This window comes from Gouania willdenowi, chromosome 7 (genome assembly GCF_900634775.1).
Source record: "Gouania willdenowi chromosome 7, fGouWil2.1, whole genome shotgun sequence".
Lineage (NCBI taxonomy): Eukaryota > Metazoa > Chordata > Actinopteri > Blenniiformes > Gobiesocidae > Gouania > Gouania willdenowi.
In genome coordinates, this window is record NC_041050.1 from 8,324,025 (window position 1) to 8,344,990 (window position 20,966).

The 20,966-nt window shown below is 40.2% G+C and overlaps 1 protein-coding gene across 2 annotated transcripts in view; it reads left to right on the plus strand.

The window, feature by feature from the left end:
• The window catches only part of rbm38 (RNA binding motif protein 38), a 40,300-nt gene extending 31,009 nt beyond the window's left edge, over positions 1 to 9,291 (plus strand). For both annotated transcript variants that reach the window (XM_028453078.1, XM_028453079.1), the window contains one exon: positions 8,069 to 9,291. In XM_028453078.1, the coding sequence (XP_028308879.1) occupies positions 8,069 to 8,405 (337 nt within the window). In that variant the 3' untranslated portion in view covers positions 8,406 to 9,291. The remainder of the gene's footprint in view (positions 1 to 8,068) is intronic.
• The last annotated feature ends 11,675 nt before the right edge of the window (positions 9,292 to 20,966 follow it).

Genomic DNA, 20,966 nt, shown 5'->3' on the forward strand with positions numbered 1-20,966 from the left:
TGGGAGGAGAGCGGCGAGGCGCAGCTCCCTTTCGTATGATGCTGTTGTCACATTGGATCAGTCAGGCTGCTGCGCAGGCAGACAGCAGCATACAGTCGTGGGAATGACACTGCACTTCTGCTCTGGAAGACCAGAGTTGGGATCCAGAGAGGTCCAGAATTCATGGCGCTGATCATTTTAGCGCTTTCGCCTTGACACCGTATTTAATTTTATATCTTTGGTGATTTGGCGTGATAGTCATGGTGAATTCAGATAAACTTCAGTATAGCAGAATAATAAAGATTGATGAAAAAAAAAACGGTAACAATCAAATATTTATGCATAAGTCTGACAATACACTGTCATTATTATGACATGACACCTGTCATTAGCATGAATAATGTGTCATTAAGTGTCGTTCGTTACCCTAACCCTACCTAACCCAATTAGATCCCTCCACCTTACCCCAAAAAATGCCAACTTAGCTCCAAAGGTGTCACAATTTAGTGAATGACACTTAATGACAGCCTTTATGACCTTATTTATGCTAATGACAGATTATGATAGCTTAATGTCAGCCTTATGTGTAAAACTTCAAGTAAAGTGTTACCAGAAAGACTAACTAAACTATTAACTCAACTCATACTGTAAAAATTGTGCGAATGACTGAACTCTCCAAAAGTCAAAAAGCAGAGTAACACAGACAGGTTAAAGCAAACAAGAGGCAAGACTAAGAACCTAAAAACAAATATAAATCCACAAACTAGATGACAGCGCTTCTATGCGGCAAAGCAATGCCTCCACAACCACAAAGAAGCTAACAAAAATAACAAGGGAATGAAGAGATTCAACTAATCTAATAAAAGTACAGTGAACAGAGGATTTAGACAATAGCAACATTTGATTGTAATAGTTTGGTTTCAACCAATAGAGGGCAGTCATTCAACCATTTTTACAACAAAATAAGCCAAATTGAAATTCTTTGACTAAAATGTAAAAAGTTGGACTAGGATCAATTAACAGCACTACATCATACCCAAATATATTAGTTTTTTATCAGAAATAAACCTAGTTTTCGGGTTTAGTTATACTATATGTACAATGAAGGTAGTCGGAAAGACGGTTTAAATTTCGAGCAACAAGGCGGGGATAAATTACTCAGCCACACACACTGACAAGACAGGAAAACACAAAGAGAAAAAGTTACAAACAGACAATAAACTAGACAGACTAACAAACTCAACTACTACTAAAAAATCTTCTCAAGAACTAAATTGAACACAGGATGCAACATCCAATTACCAACCCAGTGAACTGAAGAAACTAAAACAACGTTTAATCTCCTAAACCAAAAGGCGGTTTCTCAGGTGTTTTGCTATCATCAATTCAAGAAAATGTTCACATTAGTACAGGGCGACCCCAGAGACACAATTTGTTTTTTGAATATATTAAAGTGTGTTACAAATACAGAGTAGTCAGGATGAATGCACAAAGTGACAGGTGTGCCACCTCAGATATTTTTATACTGCATTTTATTTCAAATTCGATTTATATTTGAGAAAGTTTAAGTATAGGATGCAGTTATTTAATATTTATTGTGTGTGATGTGCATTTGAAAAAATAATATTTTTTTTGAAATTTTGAAGTTGTAATCGGTTAAATTTTTTTAAATTTTTCAATCAATTATTTGACATTTTGGGCAACTCTATTTTAGGGGCTGAAGTAATTCAGCAGGCCTCCTGTATGTTAATTACTGCTGTCTGTAAGTGCACGTGTTCACGTAGATTGTGTGAAAAAGGCTTAGTGTCAGTGTTTGTTGTGAAAGCACACCTCTGGCTCTGGTTATGTTTCTGGGTAAGCAGTGTCAACAAGCTGCCTCTCACCTGCCCACTGTTCAGCGACAAGGTCACTATCATGGTAAGGAAGCTAATGGTATGGTCAGGGCTAACCAGTGAGGTGCTGTGAGCACTAGGGTTTGGTAGGCAGGGCGTTTCAAATCGAGACCACCAATGTCAACACCAATGACAATTCCATATGTTTCTGTTAATTCAATTCAATTCAACTCAATTTCATTTGTATAGCGCAATTTACAACAAATTCATCTCAATGCGCTTATCAAAACATAAAATTCATAACAAGAAAAAACCCAACAAGATCCAGATGAACAAGCATTTAGCCATCTAACAAAATCAACATCGTAAAACACCATTAAAGAAACATAAACACTTATTCATTAGCAGCCTCCATACTCTCCCAACAAAATATACAACTCAGAACAGCCTTAGTGAGGCGCATCCACAAAGTTCGTATTTTCCACCATTCACTGTGGAAAACACAAACAATTTTCTGACCTTACTTTTGCTGAAGGTCTGGTAGCTCAGGTGTTGGTCTGTCAACTTTTAAAAGCTGTCGTTTTTCCTCAAAAGAAATTTTCTTTATCGTCTCTAGCGCTGTCATCCTGACTGTAGTGTTATCCCGGCCACTCGCTAGAGAACATAGCTGCAGTCACGCTCCATCAATTCACTAATGCACTGTGAAGGTACATCAATCAATCAATCTCAATCAATCTGATCAATCTTAGCTACGGGGTTCCTCAGGGCTCTGTGCTAGGTCCAATCCTCTTCTGTATCTATATGATCCCCCTTGGTAATGTTATGAGAAAATACTCTGTTAACTTCCACTGCTATGCTGATGATACCCAACTGTATGTATCAATGAAGTCAGGTGAGACAAATCAGCTATCTAAACTTGAGGCCTGTCTAAAGGACATTAGGGCCTGGATGGACCAAAATTTTCTTCTTCTCAACTCAGACAAGACTGAGGTCATTGTACTGGGCCCGCGACACCTTAGAGAAACCTATGCTAGCCTAACTGCCCTAGATGGCATTACTCTGGCACAAAGCACAACTGTTAGAAACCTTGGGGTTCTATTTGATCAGGACTTATCCTTCAACTCTCACATAAAACAAACTTCAAGAACTGCCTTCTTTCATCTCCGTAACATTGCTAAAATCAGATCTATCCTGTCTCAGGGCGACACCGAAAAACTAGTCCATGCTTTTGTTACCTCTAGACTGGATTATTGTAATTCTCTTTTAGCAGGCTGCCCGAGCAAGTCGCTTAAGACACTTCAGCTGGTTCAAAATGCTGCAGCACGTGTACTGACTAAAACTAGGAGAAGAGATCACATTACTCCTGTATTAGCCTCTCTGCATTGGCTTCCCATAAAATATAGAATAGAATTCAAGATTCTTCTTCTCACTTATAAAGCCCTAAATGGACAGGCACCAGTCTATCTCAAGGAGCTTGTAGTGCCATACAATCCCCCCAGAACACTACGCTCTCAAAATGCTGGACTACTCGTTGTTCCATTCATCTCTAAAAGTAGTATAGGAGGAAGAGCTTTCAGTTATCAGGCCCCACTTCTCTGGAACCATCTACCAACCACGGTTCGGGGGGCAGACACCCTCTCTACCTTTAAGGTTAGGCTCAAAACATTCCTCTTTGGTAAAGCTTTTAGTTAGGAACCAGCTCATAGCTCATAGTTAAGATGCAATAGGCATAGACTGCTGGGGGGGGGTCTGGCATGCTCGGTTGGAGAGAGGTTGGAGAGGGCGTTAAGAGAGAGGTCATTTAGGTTAGAGAGGGACCGGAGAGGGTCCCATTCCTCTCTCAAACACTCCCTCTATGTCTGCTTCTTCCCTTGTGTGTTTGCTCCTGTACTCCTTCTGGCTTTTGTCTTGCAGGTCCGTGGGATCCTCAGTGTGGAGTTACAGAGTCTCAGCGGCTCTGTCTCCACCCTTTCCTCTGCACACACCCAACACAGCATAACGTGGATGGCTGTTCATCATAGGAATGGGATCCACACAAGGTTCCTGCTGCTTAACAGAAGGTTTTCCTTGCCGCCATGATGAATTCATGTTGGGTGTGGGATACATATGTATGTGTATATACGTATATATGCATATGTGTGTATCCATAAAATGAAGAGTCCGTCCTTAAGACTGCTCTACTGTAAAGTGCCTTGAGATACCATTGGTTATGATTTGGCGCTATACAAATAAAGATTGATTGATTGATTGATTGATAAAGGGCATGACTCAATGCAAGATGACAAACAAGTGTTATTCATTCCTTTTTATCCTAGTGGAGTTCCAACAATGTCGTAGCAAAGAGTAAAAATGTAGATATTTAATGCATCAGAACACATATAAACAGAGGAAGGAGTACTGATGTATCCTACTCAAGCACTGTGACTTGATTGAACTTGTACTCAAGTACAAGTACAAGTAAGTCATACAAAAAATTTTCAAGTACAAGTAAAAAGTATCTCAATTAAATAGTACTCAAAGTAAAAGTTACTAGTTACTTTCACCCTCCACGTTTATTTTTGGTAATAAATCTTGCCACGATTCCCTTGTATACAGTAAACATCTCATGTACGAACTTAAAAATAAAGAGACAAAATCTTGCACAATTGGAACTTAATTTATTTACCACAAAGGCATTTGTATAAACTAAGTGGTTTGTCAAAATGTACAATTTTTATTTAAATAAAACCACACCAATGAATTCAATTATATATATATATATATATATATATATATATATATATATATATATATATATATATATAACTTTATGAACTCTAAAACTGAGAAAATAACTGGCATCCAATGCTGCTTTGGCGCGGTGCATTATGTTTGATTTGGTTGGTTGGCCATGATGTAATGCATTTGATTGTTGTCACAATGTCCATTGATCATTTTAGAACAAAACATTAGAATTTACACAGTAACGGTTAGGTGCAGAAATTTAATAAATTACTATACTCATTTTAAAACATACTTAGGCACAAGTAAAATTTTGACCTCAGTGTGAGGGGGCGCTAGCTCACCATCTATATCTATTTCACTGCACAGCTCTTCTCCGGTGCGTGCCAGAGCCAATGTCAGTGGTGACCTAGCCAGAGCCAATCACTCGCTGAAGACCTAAAGTAGCATCAGACTTACGCGCAGGCACACGAGTGAGAGGAAGATAGTTTAAGGCTTTTGAGCGCATGTGGATTTTTCTTTTAAGGAAACATACTTTTTGACTGTTCCTTATTTGGTTATTACGTTTCAAAACGTTTATTTTCATGTTTGTTTGACCGTTTTCTGTTTAGACCGGACGGACAGGACCCGGAAGTTATTGGCGGGCAATGGCCACGGGTGTGTTGAAAGTGAACAGCAAACTTCTCAGCGGATACGGCATTATAAATGTTGATATTTTCACCACGTGCTATATAACCAAATGCGCACCTCGGATGAGCGTGCTGAACGCACACAGAGCTGTTTAGAGAGAGAGTTGCAACAACGAAAGAGTTCCCAGAAGTTTCAAATAGTTCCCGCGGGTCCGATTAATTTTTTCTCTACACACGCGTTTCAACAACCTGCGATGGAGTATGTGCTTCTCAAAGCACGCCCTCACCACACATAAGGTATTCATAATTAAAAAAAAATATACTAAATGAGTAAAATAAAACTAAAAAACTAAACAATATTTATACGAAAAAGTACACAAAATTACAACAGAAAGGCACAAAAATATGCAAAATGGCTCTAAAAACACAAAATGACTCCAAAAAACATATATTACAGAAAAATACACCAAACGACAACAAAAATATGAAAATGACTCAAAATACACAAAACTAAATATTTGTACAAAAAATGCACAAAATGACAACAGAAATGCACAAAACTGCACTAAAAAAAGAATCCCACTACAATGGCAACAAAAAACAATAATTCTACAAAAAAATGCACAAAAAGACAACAGAAAGATACAAAAATACACATAATGACTCCGAAAAACATACATTACAGAAAAATACACCAAACAAAAAAATATAAAAATTAGTATAAAAAACAAACATTTATCATCCCATAGAATTAAACCAGGTAAATCACAAATGCTACTTTACTTTGCACCCGCAAATATACACCTTTATAACACTAGTGTGTACACCTCTTTGTACATCGAACCTTTAAACACATACTCATTTGGCCATAATTGACAACTCTACTTAAGCTCCCACATAAATATGTACTTCCCACGGGCACTGTACTAGTAAAAACAGTAATATTTGCTTCAAGTCAGTACTTCATTTTAGTTCTGAAAGATTTCACTCTTGGTGCTCAGATATTCTCCTGAGTCCCCAAAAAAGCTATTTTTGATAATGGTATATAAAGTTTAAAAAAAGAAGTAACTCTGTCCAAATGTATAGAAATAAATTAAGAAATTCTTAGAAATATAAACTCATCAGAAAGCCCCTGGTAGTTCCTGCCTGCAAAAAGGAGTCACATTTTAGTGTTTCATCTTTAAATGTTTCATTTGGGTCAAAGCTTGTTTGAACATTTCGGAGACAGTGTGCTAATTAAACTTAAACCCAAGGGAGCGGATCTATTTGGGGTGTAGCTGTGCTGATATTTGTTCTAAAGTGAAGATAAAAAAATTCTCTGTCTAAATGTAGAACTCTGGTATTTGGACTGCAAGTGAATGCTGCAGATTTTGAAGTCTCAGAATCAACGGGTTAAATATAACACTAATCCGATCTGATCTTATCAAGAAACTCAGAGTGGCATCTCCGTGCACACATTATTTGACATTGCCATGGGATGTTCAAACACAAATAAGGATGTGAAGATGAGACCTGTGGGTATATTTGTGCTTTGTTTTCAGGCCTCGGCTTCATGTCATTCCTTCTTTACTTTACTAATTAAGATATATAGGCATGAGCTAGCCACGATTTTTCTTTTACTGGTGAAAGCCTTTGAAAAATGTCTGTGTTTAATCTGTGACACTGTCATTGGTTAAATACATGATTTCAGTTTCCTGGTTGACTAAGTTTCTGCTTATGGATGAAATGGTTAATGAGAAGCTCGCTCACCATTGGTTGGTTTACCATTGATCCATAAGCTCATTGAAGGTTTTAATTGACCATTTGTAGATGGTGAGGCATTGGGGAACAATCTTAAACCTAACTGTGTGAGTGTTTTTAAGCTTTTGCTTAAGTTTGAGACAATACTTTTTTTTTTGTTTTATCAGATAAATAGTGTGTACATAATGCAGCCCTCTTAGATCAACAAATTGAAGATCATTTGCTTGAAAAAAAGATGTGAAATACTGAAAAGTTGGTTGTGATCTCCATTGTAAACACTCTCTCATGTGTTCAAAATTGCATACTAACATACTACTCATACTGAGTCTGATGCCAAAATGAGTATGTAGTATGTAAAATTGAGAACGTGAGAAATACCTAGATGTATACTATATCGAAACATTTTTAAAGTATGCACGGTGGGCACACTAGTCATACTCAGCCGCCCCATGATGCATTGCAAGCGGAACGTGAAATTGTGTTGTTTCATCCACATTTTTTTTTAGTGTCGAGGCAGATATGGTAACAGGTGGCCAAAAATAGTCCAAAAGTAACAAAAATGTGGCAAGAAAAGAGTGAAAAGTGACTAAAATGGGACAAAAGATGTCAGGAGTGGACAAAAAAATGGGCCAATAAAGAAGAACCAGGCAGTATGTAATGGCAAAGGGTAACTTGAATCAGCAAAATGTGGCAAACAATAGTGATAAAGGGGCAAAAAGGTGTTACAAAAAAAGCCAAAATGATAGAAAAAATAAACAAGTGTAATTTAAGCTTGTTTGGATGAAAAGTGTCCAAAGATTTTTTAAGAAAAGACAAAAAAGTGATAAAAGTGTCAAAAAGAACTTGGAAAATGGACAAGAAGTAAGAAAAAAGTCTGAAAAAAGTTATAAAACTTTTTGAAAAGTGGCATCCTTTGTCCAGAATCCTTTGGACAAAGGATGTTGCATAATGGCCAAAGGAAATAACAGCTTTTACGTGGTGTCATTGATAATGTAGTTGGCTGGTCTGGACAAAAAAAGCCAGAGCGGAATTTTTGTTCCACATCTGTCAGACCAGTATCCGAAGGAATTATATGAATGTATTTAAAAGATACACAAAAACTGATGTGTCTTCCCTCATACTAGACTTGTTGGTTAAGTAAAGGTCATGTGTCTCTATCGCCCACAGCCTCTCCCAGCAGTACATTTACCCCCAGACATTCCTCCAGCCCAGCCTGCTGCTGCAGTCTCATCTCAGCCCCGCCACAGCAACACTCGCCTCCCCTTATCTGGACTACAGCTCTGCCTACAGCCCCTACGCCCCAACGGGACTGGAACAGCACCCCTACACCTCGTCACCATCACCTTCCACCAGCTACCTCAGCTACAACTTCTCCCCCAGCACGCCAACATCTGCCCTCACTGCATCCCCAGCTCCAGCCACCACCGTTCACCCTCCTCTGGCTGCACTTGCCCCGCAGGCCTTCCTCCACTATCCTCTGCACCAGCCTGACCGCATGCAGTGATGATGGGAAAAAGTATGACTGTTAACCTGTGACATCATCAGAATGAGACTGAGACAGAGTGTGATAGAATCATAAGGGCTTTTCGGGACCACTCTTATTTCTTGTTTTTTTTATATATATATAGATATTATTATTATTGTTATTATTATTATTACTAATATTATTATTGTTATAGTAAATTAAAATGTCACTCTGTTATTGACAGCAAACACTGTGAATGTCCCTCATAAATTGCCAGAGAAATTATGTCAATGTTATAATCTCCTGGATGTTACGCAACAAACATCTGCCTAATTCACAGGAAGAAACATTGACAAATATTTCTATTCAACTAATTATTGTGAATTTGTGACAGTTTTTCTTTTTTTTTTTTTTTTAAGCCACAGAGCTTGATGCTGGAATTTTAAGCCAGTTCAGAAACTGAGTTCCAATAACATCCTTCTCAATGATAACCTGCCCATGGCCTTAGAGATCTGTGTGTACATGTTACACTTTGTAATTTTCATTAGTTTCAAATGTCAAATAGATTGAATAAAAAAAAAGTTCTTTGTGTTAATATTCGAGGGTTTGTTGCTCCCTGCTGGTTGCACATGTGCAAAAAACACAACAGGCCCCCATGATGTCTGTGGATAACATTAATCAACTGGCGTCAGTGTTTAAAATAGCCTATTCAAGGGTTGGTTAAATGAGAGAAAACATCATACACTTAAAACAGGACCTTATCACAATTAGCATTAATGAATTATTATGTAAACTGTATTTAAAACTTTTAAATGAGTAAAACAAGAAGAAACTGATATAACATCTAAAAACCTTATGAAAGTGAAGCCTTTTTAAATTGTTGTTTGAACCGTGAAAGTGAGGGGGAAAAAAAGGGTTTTGTGAATCCAAGCATCAGCCTGCATAGTTACTCATGACTCACTGACATTTGTGTATGCCACAGACGACACTGCAGTAGTTCACACTGATCAACTAGAAAAATGTTATAGGAGCTGGAGGAGCACACTGTCACAGAGAAACTTCATATCTAATATACGTACATAGTTACATTTGTTAAACCTTTTTCTTTTTAAATTTAGCATAACTATCAAATTTAACAATCATATTATCAGATGTAGTTGTAGTGTGTTAGTAAATTTAAAATGATAATAATAATTTACTCACACTTTGCAAGTTTTAGATATTGATTCAACTACAAAACAACTTTTTAATGTGATGTATTTGATCATTGTTCTGATTTTTTACATGGGCACAAGTCCTGAGAATGGCATCCATTTTTGGACCATTCAGGTTTTTGTTTGTTTTTTTTTCCTTTTCATATCGAAACAAAGAAATGTCATACAAGAGTTATAAAAAATTATACCACTTAGTTTCACATATTGTTTTTTTTAAAAAAAAAAAAAAACGACCAGTAATGATAGTATATGTCCACTTTATTCAATTACCTCATCTCATAAAAATTTTTAGGTAATTTTTTGTTAAATGTTGACCACAATAGCCTAAGGGCTCAGTCATGTGCTGGGCACAATGACCTCACCTCCCAGGGTGAAACATGGTCCTCTGACAGTTCAAGTAAATCAACAAGGTGAAAAATAGGTGAAAATAGGCTGTTCCAGTCCTTCCGCAATGATTTTTCCAACCTCACCAGTAACCTTGACTGGGCAGTTGATGGGAGAATAACCTTGCATCAGCTCATTTGCAATTTTTAACAATAATTCCATGTCTGAATCGTCAAGGTTCAACTCCAAGGTTTCTCCTGGCGTCAGAACCTGGGTGGATTCCTCCAATCCAGACGGGATCAAACACTGTGTTGACTGATATAAACCAGTGTGAGAAAACGACTCAGTGGAATACTCAAGGTGCTGTCGGTGTGAATCAGGCAAATGCTGCCCAGACTGATCCTGAACAGCAGGTTGATCTGATGAGCAGGTAGTATTACTGCCTTCACCACCATGCTGATTTTGGTCTGGAAACTGTTGAGTCTTCTGGTTGGCCACAGCATTGACCCTGTTTTTGACTTGTTTTCTTGTCATCTTGTGAAGAAGTTCAGGGTGGTCTATTTTGAAGTTGGGGTTCTGGAAGTATTTATATCCCGCCATAACAGTTTTGGACCGAAACGTCTTGAAGCCATAGAGGTTGAGCTGGCGGTGGAAGGATTTGAAGTTTTTGTCTGAGATCTCACTTCCTTGGGACAGGACCTTCTTTAAGATGCATTGGTTAAGGATGACTATCTCACCCCTGCTGTCCCAGAAAATAGCATTGTTGGCCGGGTCATTCACCAGATTCAACAATTTGGCTGGGAACTTGTTTGCATTGATGATGTCTTGGGAAAGACTGTTAAGGAGCAGATGAGTCCCTATTCCTTACACTGTTCATGTTGAACCTTCTGTTCTCTTTAAATTCTCTATTTTCATTTCTCTATTTATCTTGCAGTGTTGGCTTCAAGAAGTTGTGTAGCTCTGAGAGTTTTTTTCATTAAACATGAAAGGCAAAGATACCATTCAAAAACCTCTTCTCCTCTCAGCTATCTCGGGCTTGGTTCTGACCAATTTAACTGTCTGCAGAGGAGATTTTTTTTCTTTCCAGCCGACGGACACTGGCAGGACTACCGCCTGCTTAAGACCACACCAGGTCGAGAACGTAGGTATAACAGCTCTAACCTTGCTCTGCTCGATGACTAGGTACGCTGCTGCTAGGGGGCTCTACCACTGTGTGGATGAGCCTTCTCGAGCGGTGAGAGCAGTCTCCGGCAGAGGGCGCCGTCATGCCAATCTCGTGCTCTTCGGCTGTACTGAGGCCACTGTACTGTGGATGACGCCTCTCACAGTGAGGAGACCGGAGCGCTTGACCTCTCTTTCCTTGAGGATAGACAGGTGGAGAGCGCTTGCGGCTCCACCCTGGGTGTTACGGACGATATTGAAGGGATACAGGATGCAGTTTGCATCTGTTTCCCCACAATTCACCAACATAATACACTCAGGCCCGAGGAGATCGGGCCCGTGTGTTACAAGAAGGGATTGCCTCTCTGTTACACAGGTGTCCAATCTTAGTGTTCCTTCCAGCTCGGTCCTGGGAAGGGTTCAATTCCAGGTACTTTCTGGTCCCCAAATAAGGGGGGACCGGTCCTATCCTGCATTTACGGGTCCTGAACAGGGGCCTCAGGAAATACACTTTCAGGATGCTCACACATTGCTCCCTCTGGTGTGACAGAGCAACTGGTTCACATCTGTCGACCTCAAGGATGTGTATTTCCACGTTCTAATACATCCTCCTCACAGAACATACCTACGGTTTTCTTTCCGGGGAATATGCTACGAATACCGCATACTCCCGTTCGGCCTCTCTTTGCGCCCGAGGGTGTTTGTGCGCTGCATGGATGCGGCGATTGCCCCGCTGAGGAGGCGGGGCATTTGCTTGGCCACATAACTGGAGGATTGGCTGCTTCTGGCCAGGGCGCATACACGTATTGTGCTGCATCACCTGTCCGATCTTGGATTTATCGTAAATACAGAAAATAGGAAATAGTCTTTCAGCGGAGTGAGTGAGGTTTATCAGGGCGTGTCTAACGCTGCTTGGTTTATGTTGTATCTTTGGTTACTTGGGTTGATGGCTTCGGCCATCCTCGTGATCCGTCTTGGTTGCCTGCATATGATAGATTTCCAGCTGTGGGTGGCTTCACATGGGCTCAATCCTGTGCGTCATGGCGCACGGAGAGTTTTGGTTATGCCAGAATGCAGCGCAGCACTGGCGAGCAACCGGCTTCCTGACGGAGGGGGTGCCTATGGGCACTGTCACGGGCCAGGAAGGTGGTCTCCATGAACGCCACTCTGTCAGGCTGAGGTGGCATCCACGAGGGCAGGTCTGTGTGCGGCCGCTGGAATGCGGTCCTCCAGCAAGCTCACACAACTTGGAACTGTCAGCAGTGTTCCGCTCGCTGATCCACTTCCTCCTGTCTCTCAGGGGACATCATGTCCTGGTGAGGATGGACAACACCACGACTGTGGCGTACATCAACTGCCAGGGCAGTTTACGCTTTTTTACTGGCACGCAGACTGATGTTTGTACTGCTGGACGGATCCGCCTTGTGCGTGGTACCTGAAATTTCTAAAAAAGAAATTATAATAGATTTTTTTAAATTAATTTTCTTTCTTTTTTTAATTAAAACAAATCACAATCTTAAACAACTGCAGTTCTAAACTTTCACTGTGTCTATAATTGTTTTTAAATTGTTTTCGAAGCAAAATGTTGTTGTCGGACAAAGGGAATACTTGAGTCAAAAAAGTTTGGGAACCACCGATTTAGCTTATCTGTGAAATGTAAGAGCTAAAGAGCTAAAGTTGTTGATATACTGTGTTTATACAAAGAGATGCTTTCCTTCATGGTTTCAACCGTTATGTACTCTTTTGCTGTCTTCTGGCCAAAACCTTAATTGACGCTTACACTTGTCCCACTAAATCTATAAAATGTGAAATTAATAGAAGCAAAAATGAGTCAATGCTTGCATCAAGTTTTTATATGTATTATCATTATTATTATTATTATTTATTTTTTTTTTTAAACAATTGAAACCATGTTTTTCCAGCAAGAATCAAATAATAAAAGGAGACTTATCTGCCCACAATTCAAGTCTGGGATGCAACATTTGCTTTGGATTGGGCTGGTTCAGAACAAAAAGACATATTTTTTAATGTAAAAATTAATATCATAGTAAATAGCATAGTGAGGGGTGGAGAGATCGTGTCTTAGAAATCGGTGACAAAAAATGAACACAATTTTTGACACTTAACAAGAGAGTGGTATAATGAAAGTTTAAAACTAAAAAAAAAAAAGGGACAGTATCTGCAATTGTGATCACACAAATACACACACATAAACATACTCAGCGCACACGCTCACTCTCACCCAGACACGAACATCGAGATAAATTGTAGTGATTGAAAATAATCGAGTCCTGGTAAGTTCTAATGGTATCATAAATCCACACCTTCTGTTAGTGCAGAAGAAAAATCTCCGATATTGTCCGTAGCACCCAGGGAGGGGCTGCTTAGCGCGGTCCACCTCTCGCGCCTGAGGGAGGAGATGGACACGCTGCAGCCCATCCACCATGAAAAGCTCCATCCGTGATACTGTGGTACCATCTCTTGTGCCAGTGCCATTCCCCCCACCAGGGGGGACTTGCCGCACCCAACCCAGGAGGGCCAGTGCCTCCCACCGAGGGGGAACAGTGGGTGCAATCACCATGCTATTTATTGTGGCAGATTCTTCTTTGTTTATTTTTATTTGTTTATTTGGACTTCGACCTGGGTGCGTCAACGGTGCACATTTTATTTGTTTTTGTTAAACTTTTTTTTTTTAATGTGTATTTAACCAGGAAAGTCTCATTCAGATAAATAATCTCTTTTTAAAAAGAGTCCTGGAAGCATCTGGATGTAGGGGGACTTGTCTGCTCAAGGTCCCACTGTGATGGCCAACAGTGAATTTAAACCTGCAACCCTCCGGTTACAAGTTCACTAGGCCACCACTGCTTGAGGACATGAGCCAAAGGCAAGGCAAGGCAAGGCAAATTTATTTGTATAGCGCATTTCATACTCAAGGCATCTCAATGTGCTTTACATAATAAAACATTCAATTGTTTAAAATCAATAAGAACATTTAAAATCATCAGTAAAATCAATTAAAATCATCAACAAACACATGACATCAACAACATGACCAAAAATCTCTCTCTCAATCATATGCAGTAGAGAAAAAAAGTGCCTTTAACTTTGATTTAAAAATGTTCACATTAGATGCTGACTTAAGCTCTGCTGGCAGTTTGTTCCACTTCTTTGCAGCATAACAACTAAACGCAGCATCACCATGTTTACTGTGAGCTCTGGTCTCCACTATCTGACCTGTGTCCATAGATCTGAGAGACCTGCTGGTTTCATACCTGACTAACATCTCACTGATGTATTCTGGACCAAACCCATTCACAGATTTATACACCAGCAGCAGAACTTTAAAGTCTATTCTGAGGCTGACTGGGAGCCAGTGTAAAGCCTGGGAGCCAGTGTAAACCCTCCCTTGAAACATGTCCATCTTTCCCGGCTGCCTCCGGACCATGCCGTAGTGGCAGGGAGACAGGGGACCCCCAGGTGCACACACAAAAGCAGAACAAGTGGCGCTGGAGAACAGGGAACTTCCAGCCGCATCACCGGAGAAGAGCGGTCAGGCCATTCTTCTTCTTGGCTTGGGCATGCTGTGCAGGCTGTGCTGGAGCAACAGTAGAGGCTGTCAGCGCCGCTTTGAACTGCGGACCCCGAGGAGCAGTTTGTGGGAATGCCCTGCGCCACACAGGTGGACATGGAGCAAGGGCTTATTTTGAATGAGGTGTGCCCGTCCGCCACTTCCTCTTATAGGGGGTCGCTGGCAGACGAACACAATTTGCCAGCCAATCAGGATTGGCAGATTGAAAAAATGCTTTTAAGGGCTGCAGATGGGAGTGCATCCCATAGTGAGACATCTCACTCATATTACTCATAGAACCAGGGTTATGCAAATAACCTAAAGTTATAATATCCTTAGCCTTAGAGATCTGTGTGTACCTGTTACACTTTGTGATTTTTATTAGTTTCAAAAAGATTGAAAAAAAAAAAAATGTTATTTGTTTTAATATTATCCTACTGATATGGAGAGCTTGTTGCTCCCTGCTGGTTGCACATGTGCAAAAACACAATAGTCCCCCATAATTTCTGTGGATAACATTAATCAACTGGCATCAGTGTAAAATTGCAATATAGGTTCATGATTAGATGATTAATGATTGATGAATGCTTGCATCACTTCAAGGGTTGGTTAAATGAGTGAAAACATACACTTAAAACAGGACCTAATCACGATTACCATTAAAGAATTATTATGTAAACTGTATTTAAAACTATTAAATGAGTAAAACAAGAAGAAACAGATATAACATCTAAAAATCGTATAAAAGTGAAGCTTTTTTAAATTGTTGTTTGAACCATGGTAGGGACAAAAAGAGTTTTGTGAATCCAAGCATCAGCCTGCATAGTTACTCATGATTTACTGACATTTGTGTATGCCACAGACGACCAGAGATGGCAAGTAATGAAGTACAAATACTTCATTATTTACTTAAGTAGATGTTTCAGGTACTTTGTACATTTAGAAGTATTTATTTCTCTGTTGACTTTTGTGTTTAGTAGATTGGCAGCCAGTGAATCATGCAGCAGAAATACTTTTTACTTTTACAAGTTGTTACGGTGAAATTTACGGTTACCTCGTCTTTGACTTGAAAACACACTCTGCGGTGATAAATGATGAAGACCATTCTGGAGGGATGATGAAGTAATAAAAAATGATTTTATTCTAAACTAAAGAAAAAAAGGTACCGACAGGATAATCAAAGGGATCGCTCCTTGGCCAAAAGGGAGATCCCTTTGGCCAAAGGGAGCAACACGAGACTGACCCCCGGACCACATTTCACACACCTTTTTACCCAGTTCCATTTCCTACCCTCACCCCCCCGAAGAGGTGAGAAACAAAAGGCAGAGAGGCAGGGGGTCGGTTCAAAGGATGAGCGTAGAAAAGTGTGTGTGGGTGTGTGTGTGTGGGAGTCGTCGTGTCTGGCCGATGTGTATTGGGAGGGCGAGTTAACCAACCTTCCAGAAAGAGGAAGACAAAAGACATGGAAAGTGTACAACTTAAGACAATATATTTGAATAAGATCAAATTAATGCGTAAGCATATGAGAAAATACATGAGTAAATATAATTAATCAATTTTTCCACCACAATCCACCCTTTTTGGACAAAGTCCAACACAAAAAAAAGAAGCAAAATTAATTAGTAAAATGTTTAACCTTAGCAAAGCACAGTCCAAACTCATAAAACTTAATTAAACAAAGTTAGTGTAACTTTAGCTCAACCCCTCGTAGTCCATTGGACAAACAATGGTGACCGGGAAAGGCTTGTGATCGGTATTTCTCCCACGACGTCCTCAAGGTTGGATTTCAATGTTTCAACAGACCATATGCCTCGTAAGAAAGGTCAGCTTTGTGACCCCCTGAGGTCTTTTCCTTTTTCATTTGATTGCAACTTTCAAAGCAAACAAAAGGCTCCTCAAAGCACTGCTCCCGATCCGGAGGAAAGGAAACGCTCCCTGGCACTGCTCCCGAAGAGATGAAACAGCTCTCGAAAGCGCACCTCTTTACTGCGGTTCCTCGATCGGTGGTGATGTCGGTTCTTCCTCCATTGGACCAGTCGCCTCAAGATCAGGGTGGCAAAATTGTCTTCTATTCTGTGTCTGAACCAGAGTTAAGCAAGATTATTGACCCTTTTAAGGTTAGACAAAATTAAAGTTGAGTCGAACAATCATATTGTCTTTTGCTCTCTGCATTTATCCCATTCGTAGGAGTGCCAAGCCATAGCACGGTTTGGAGAGCTTCCTTAAATGCTCAGAAGTTACTTAACTTTAAACTATCTCATTTATAGCGATCAATTATTAAGAATTCAGCAGGACCCTTTTAAAATCTCAGGTGACCCCGATTGGGCCACCAACTCAATGTTGAGAACATTATTTTACTCTTAAAAATGTCTAAACCCAGTAAAAGTGTTTTATGGTCTTGCACGCTATGTGCTGGTGGGGGAAAAAAATGGTCGGAGGGTTTTGAGGGATATCATTTTCCTATGATGAAATACAAATCAAAAATCAAAGGGACGTTGGCCCTCTCCCTTCCCTTTTTTACATAAGAATACATTTGGATTCTTAAACTTATTTGATTAATATCTTTGGAAAATCACTTATCTGATCATTTTGGATGTGTCTCCGTTTTCCTCTCTCTTGTGTCCGCCTGCTTTTGTGCCTTCCAGCCTCCTCGACCTCCTCCTCCTCAGCCATAAAGGTCAAAGCCAGGGTCAACTGTATGCTCCTTTTGGAAATTTGAAGATCTGTCCCCACTTTCGCAGTTGGAATGGAAGTCTCTGTAGTCTCTTTAATTCTCATCCTTCATCAAAGAAGCAGTGGCCAGGCATGACGGCTGTAGGAGGCAGGATCGGAGTCGAAAAGGTGGCATTTTCTGTTCGGAAACACTCAGAAACAGAAAGAGAGGAAAACATTAAGTCTTAAATGAATAATTTAAAATATTCCTTTTCTTTAGTTGGATTTGATTCGTCTCCTTTGAATATACAGCCAGCGACCTGTATATTGAAAAAAACAACAACTAAGACGAAGACATAGACAAGTGCACACAACAACGAGTATACACATACAACAACAAAAACATGGACACTGAACATGAACAGTAAGGTCAGTCAAGGTCAAAGCCAGTCATTCCACTGAAAGTGGTGTTATATATTAAAAACGCCGTTTGGTGTTTTTAAACACCCAGAAAAATAACCTTTAAAACCTGGTAAACTTTTTAGAAGTCCCAAGGCCTAAAACCATAATTCTATTAACAAGCAGCAGTGAGATCTGAACACCCCACTACATAATTGGCAAAAACAGGGAGAAGATCTAGTGCCTCAAAACCCAGGAGGAAAGGAAGGTGAAACTGAGGAACATGTGTAGTCAAACAGCCATTCATCGGTCAATCATTCAATGACACGTTCACGGCACATTCGCACTCACAACGCGGTTCTCTCAGGCATACGTAACGTGTCATCATTCAGTCATTCATGCACCACACACGTTCATGCCTCAATTTTCACGTCCATGCATTCACAAGGTTTTGCTGCATAGTGTCTAAGTAGAATACAGGCCTCATTTAACCCACCAGCGGCAATAGCCAGTCCACCTCCTCTCTCGGGGTCAATGAGCTCTTATTGCCCTCCCATGCTTGGCAACCTTTTAGCGTTAATTAATTGCTTTTTCACTGGTATATCTGATTAATAAGAGGTACGGTCCTTTTACTTCCGCCTTGGCGGAGTCTACACTTAGATTATTGCCCATGGTTGTACTGACAGTCTGCTATCTGCTGATCAGGCAGGAATGGCAAGATCGTGCACTAATAAACTCACAACTCTCTCAACAGCTGCTAATTCCAGAAATTTAAGACAAAGCTCTGAATCAGCCAGAGAACCTCTCAACCTCCACTCTTAGAAAAATGAAGAGTTTGGGAGAATTATACCCTCGACCGCTGGTAACTCCAGAAATTTAAGAAAACTTCTGAATCAGCAGGAGTCTCTCAACCTTCGCCTTTATGAAAATATAAAGCTGGGAGAACACATAAACTTATGCAGGACTGTCAGGACTCTTGGGCACCCCTAATATTATTCAACTTTAACTGGACCAGAGCCAGCCTCTAACAACCCTCACTCTAAGGGAACGTAGACTGAGAAATTTGTTCAGAATATTCGGTTACCAAGCATGTATCAAATCAGGTGGGCCGCCATCCCCTGGCAAGACAGTTTGACGCATGTTCAGCGAGTCAAGGATGGTGTCCGGGAGAGAGAAGCATTCCCCAGGAATTGTTCCGCCTATCAGAAAGAAAGACACCCCAAAGAGCGCTTCCCCTAGCAAGGTTTATCCCTTTTCTGCACATTAAACCAGGACTTCTTGTTTGAAAAGTAATTGCCTATGTACTCATAGTAACTAATGGGACAGTTTTCTCAGGAAAAATGTGGTACCCCCCCTGCTGTCGAATGGCTTCGGGCCGGCAAGACAGTCCGACGCGGTAAGGAGGAGGCGCGCAAAATGAAAACGATGAATGTTGAACTAGGCTGTCTGTCGCAAGCAGCTTCAAAAGGGTAAGGTACAGATTGTTTACGAGGGTATCGGTCAAAAAAGTCAAAATGTAAACTTGGTTGAGGCTGCAGTCCTCAATCTCCGTCTCAATTTTCCTGAAATTGAGTAAAAACAAAAGAGTAAAAGAAGAATTGTTCAGAAATAACAAAGAAGAAAAAACGTGTGAGCTCAAAAAAAATCATGGCCAATAAAAGAATAAAAAATAAAAACTTCAGCTCCAAAAGCTGAGGCAACAGAGGGCTCTTTCTTCAACGGATGTAACCATATCTTGCATTGTGGGGGTCCTCCCCTCAACGAGAAAATAAAAGGAAAGAAAAGCAAACAAAAACAAACCCATTAGTAACTATTTTCCTCCCTTTTGTTTGTTTGTTTTTTTTTTTTTTTCCCTCATAAAGGCAAAAGCAGTGTAATTAAATGAGCAACATAATGAATAAAAGCAAAGATAAATGATGGGCACACATGGTCTCGTGGCAAACAGAAGGGTTCTGTGTGAAGTTATGGTGGTCCTGTGTTTCAGCTCATAGTTATGAACGTGAGTGTGTGACTGTATATCTGGTCTGTCTGCTTAGAACACACCTTCTTTTAAGTGTATCTCAAAGCGTGTGAGAGAATAAATGAAAACAAAATAATCTAGCGTACAGTCAGAAAATAGAGGGGTTAGTATTGTCCTATCGAAGGAGAAGCTTGTTGGCTATTTGCTAGTTGTCACCCCCCATGCCAAAGTTCAAGGCTAAAGTGATATAGCACTACCACCAAAGGCTGTGGTGGACTTCTTATGGCTTGGTATCCTCGTGGCTTTTGAAACAGTGACTTTTTTGGTGAAGATGTTCCAGCAGACGTGTGATCAGTCTGCAGTTGGTGCCCATCATTCAGGCAGTAATCGTGGCGTTTAACCCGCAACTCATTGATGGGGGAGTGTCCAACCAACTCCGACGCCCACAGGTTCTCAGTCTTTGATGATGGGGCAGGATGTGTTAATCCCAGCATTGGCATGCGGCCCATTCCATAGATGATGAAGAGTTGACTTGGGACTGAGCGAGTTATTTCGTTGCAGCATTGCTTTGCTGAATGGGAGAGTTGAGTCCTTTGATAGTCGATTTCCTTCTGAAGCTCGGTCCTTTGAATGATGTTGACATTTCATTAGCATAAGAGTTGGAGGTGATTTCATTCATTAAGAGCTTTCACTGAAGATGTCGCTTCTTCAGGGACAACCGCAAAGCCGACAGAAACTAACAATAAAATAATAAAAAAATTATGATAACAGTAATATTAAAATAAAATAAAGTTAAATACTGTAATCATCTGTGTGTTTGTTTGAGTGTTGTAATGGCTTTGCACTATTCTGCAGGCAGAGGGAAAGGTGAGAAGCCATAACATTGTTAGTTTTGGCAATCTATGTATTAATAGCAGACCGTATTACAAGTATGTAGTGTCTTAATCATGTGACCTTTCACTAAACTGGCCAATGAGGGGCGCTAAGCCTGGATAGAGTCCAACAGTGTGTGTGTGTGTATGTGTAAATCATTTCTCTGTGTCTATCTCTCTCTCTCTCTCTGTGTGTGTGTGTGTCTATCTCTCTGTCTCTGTGTGTTTCTCCGTGCACGGGGACAACACACGTCTGTACGTTCAAGCTGCGAGAGAAGCCAAACCGCACAGAAAACAGAGTAGCCGATACACGTCCAAAATGAACCATCAAAGCCAAACAAACAAAGGGAGAAATCCGATTCCATTCACACGTTTTTAAAAAAAAAAACTAAAACAAAAAGTAAAACTCACCGAAAGCTTGCCGGTTTCATGATCCGAGTTCACATCATA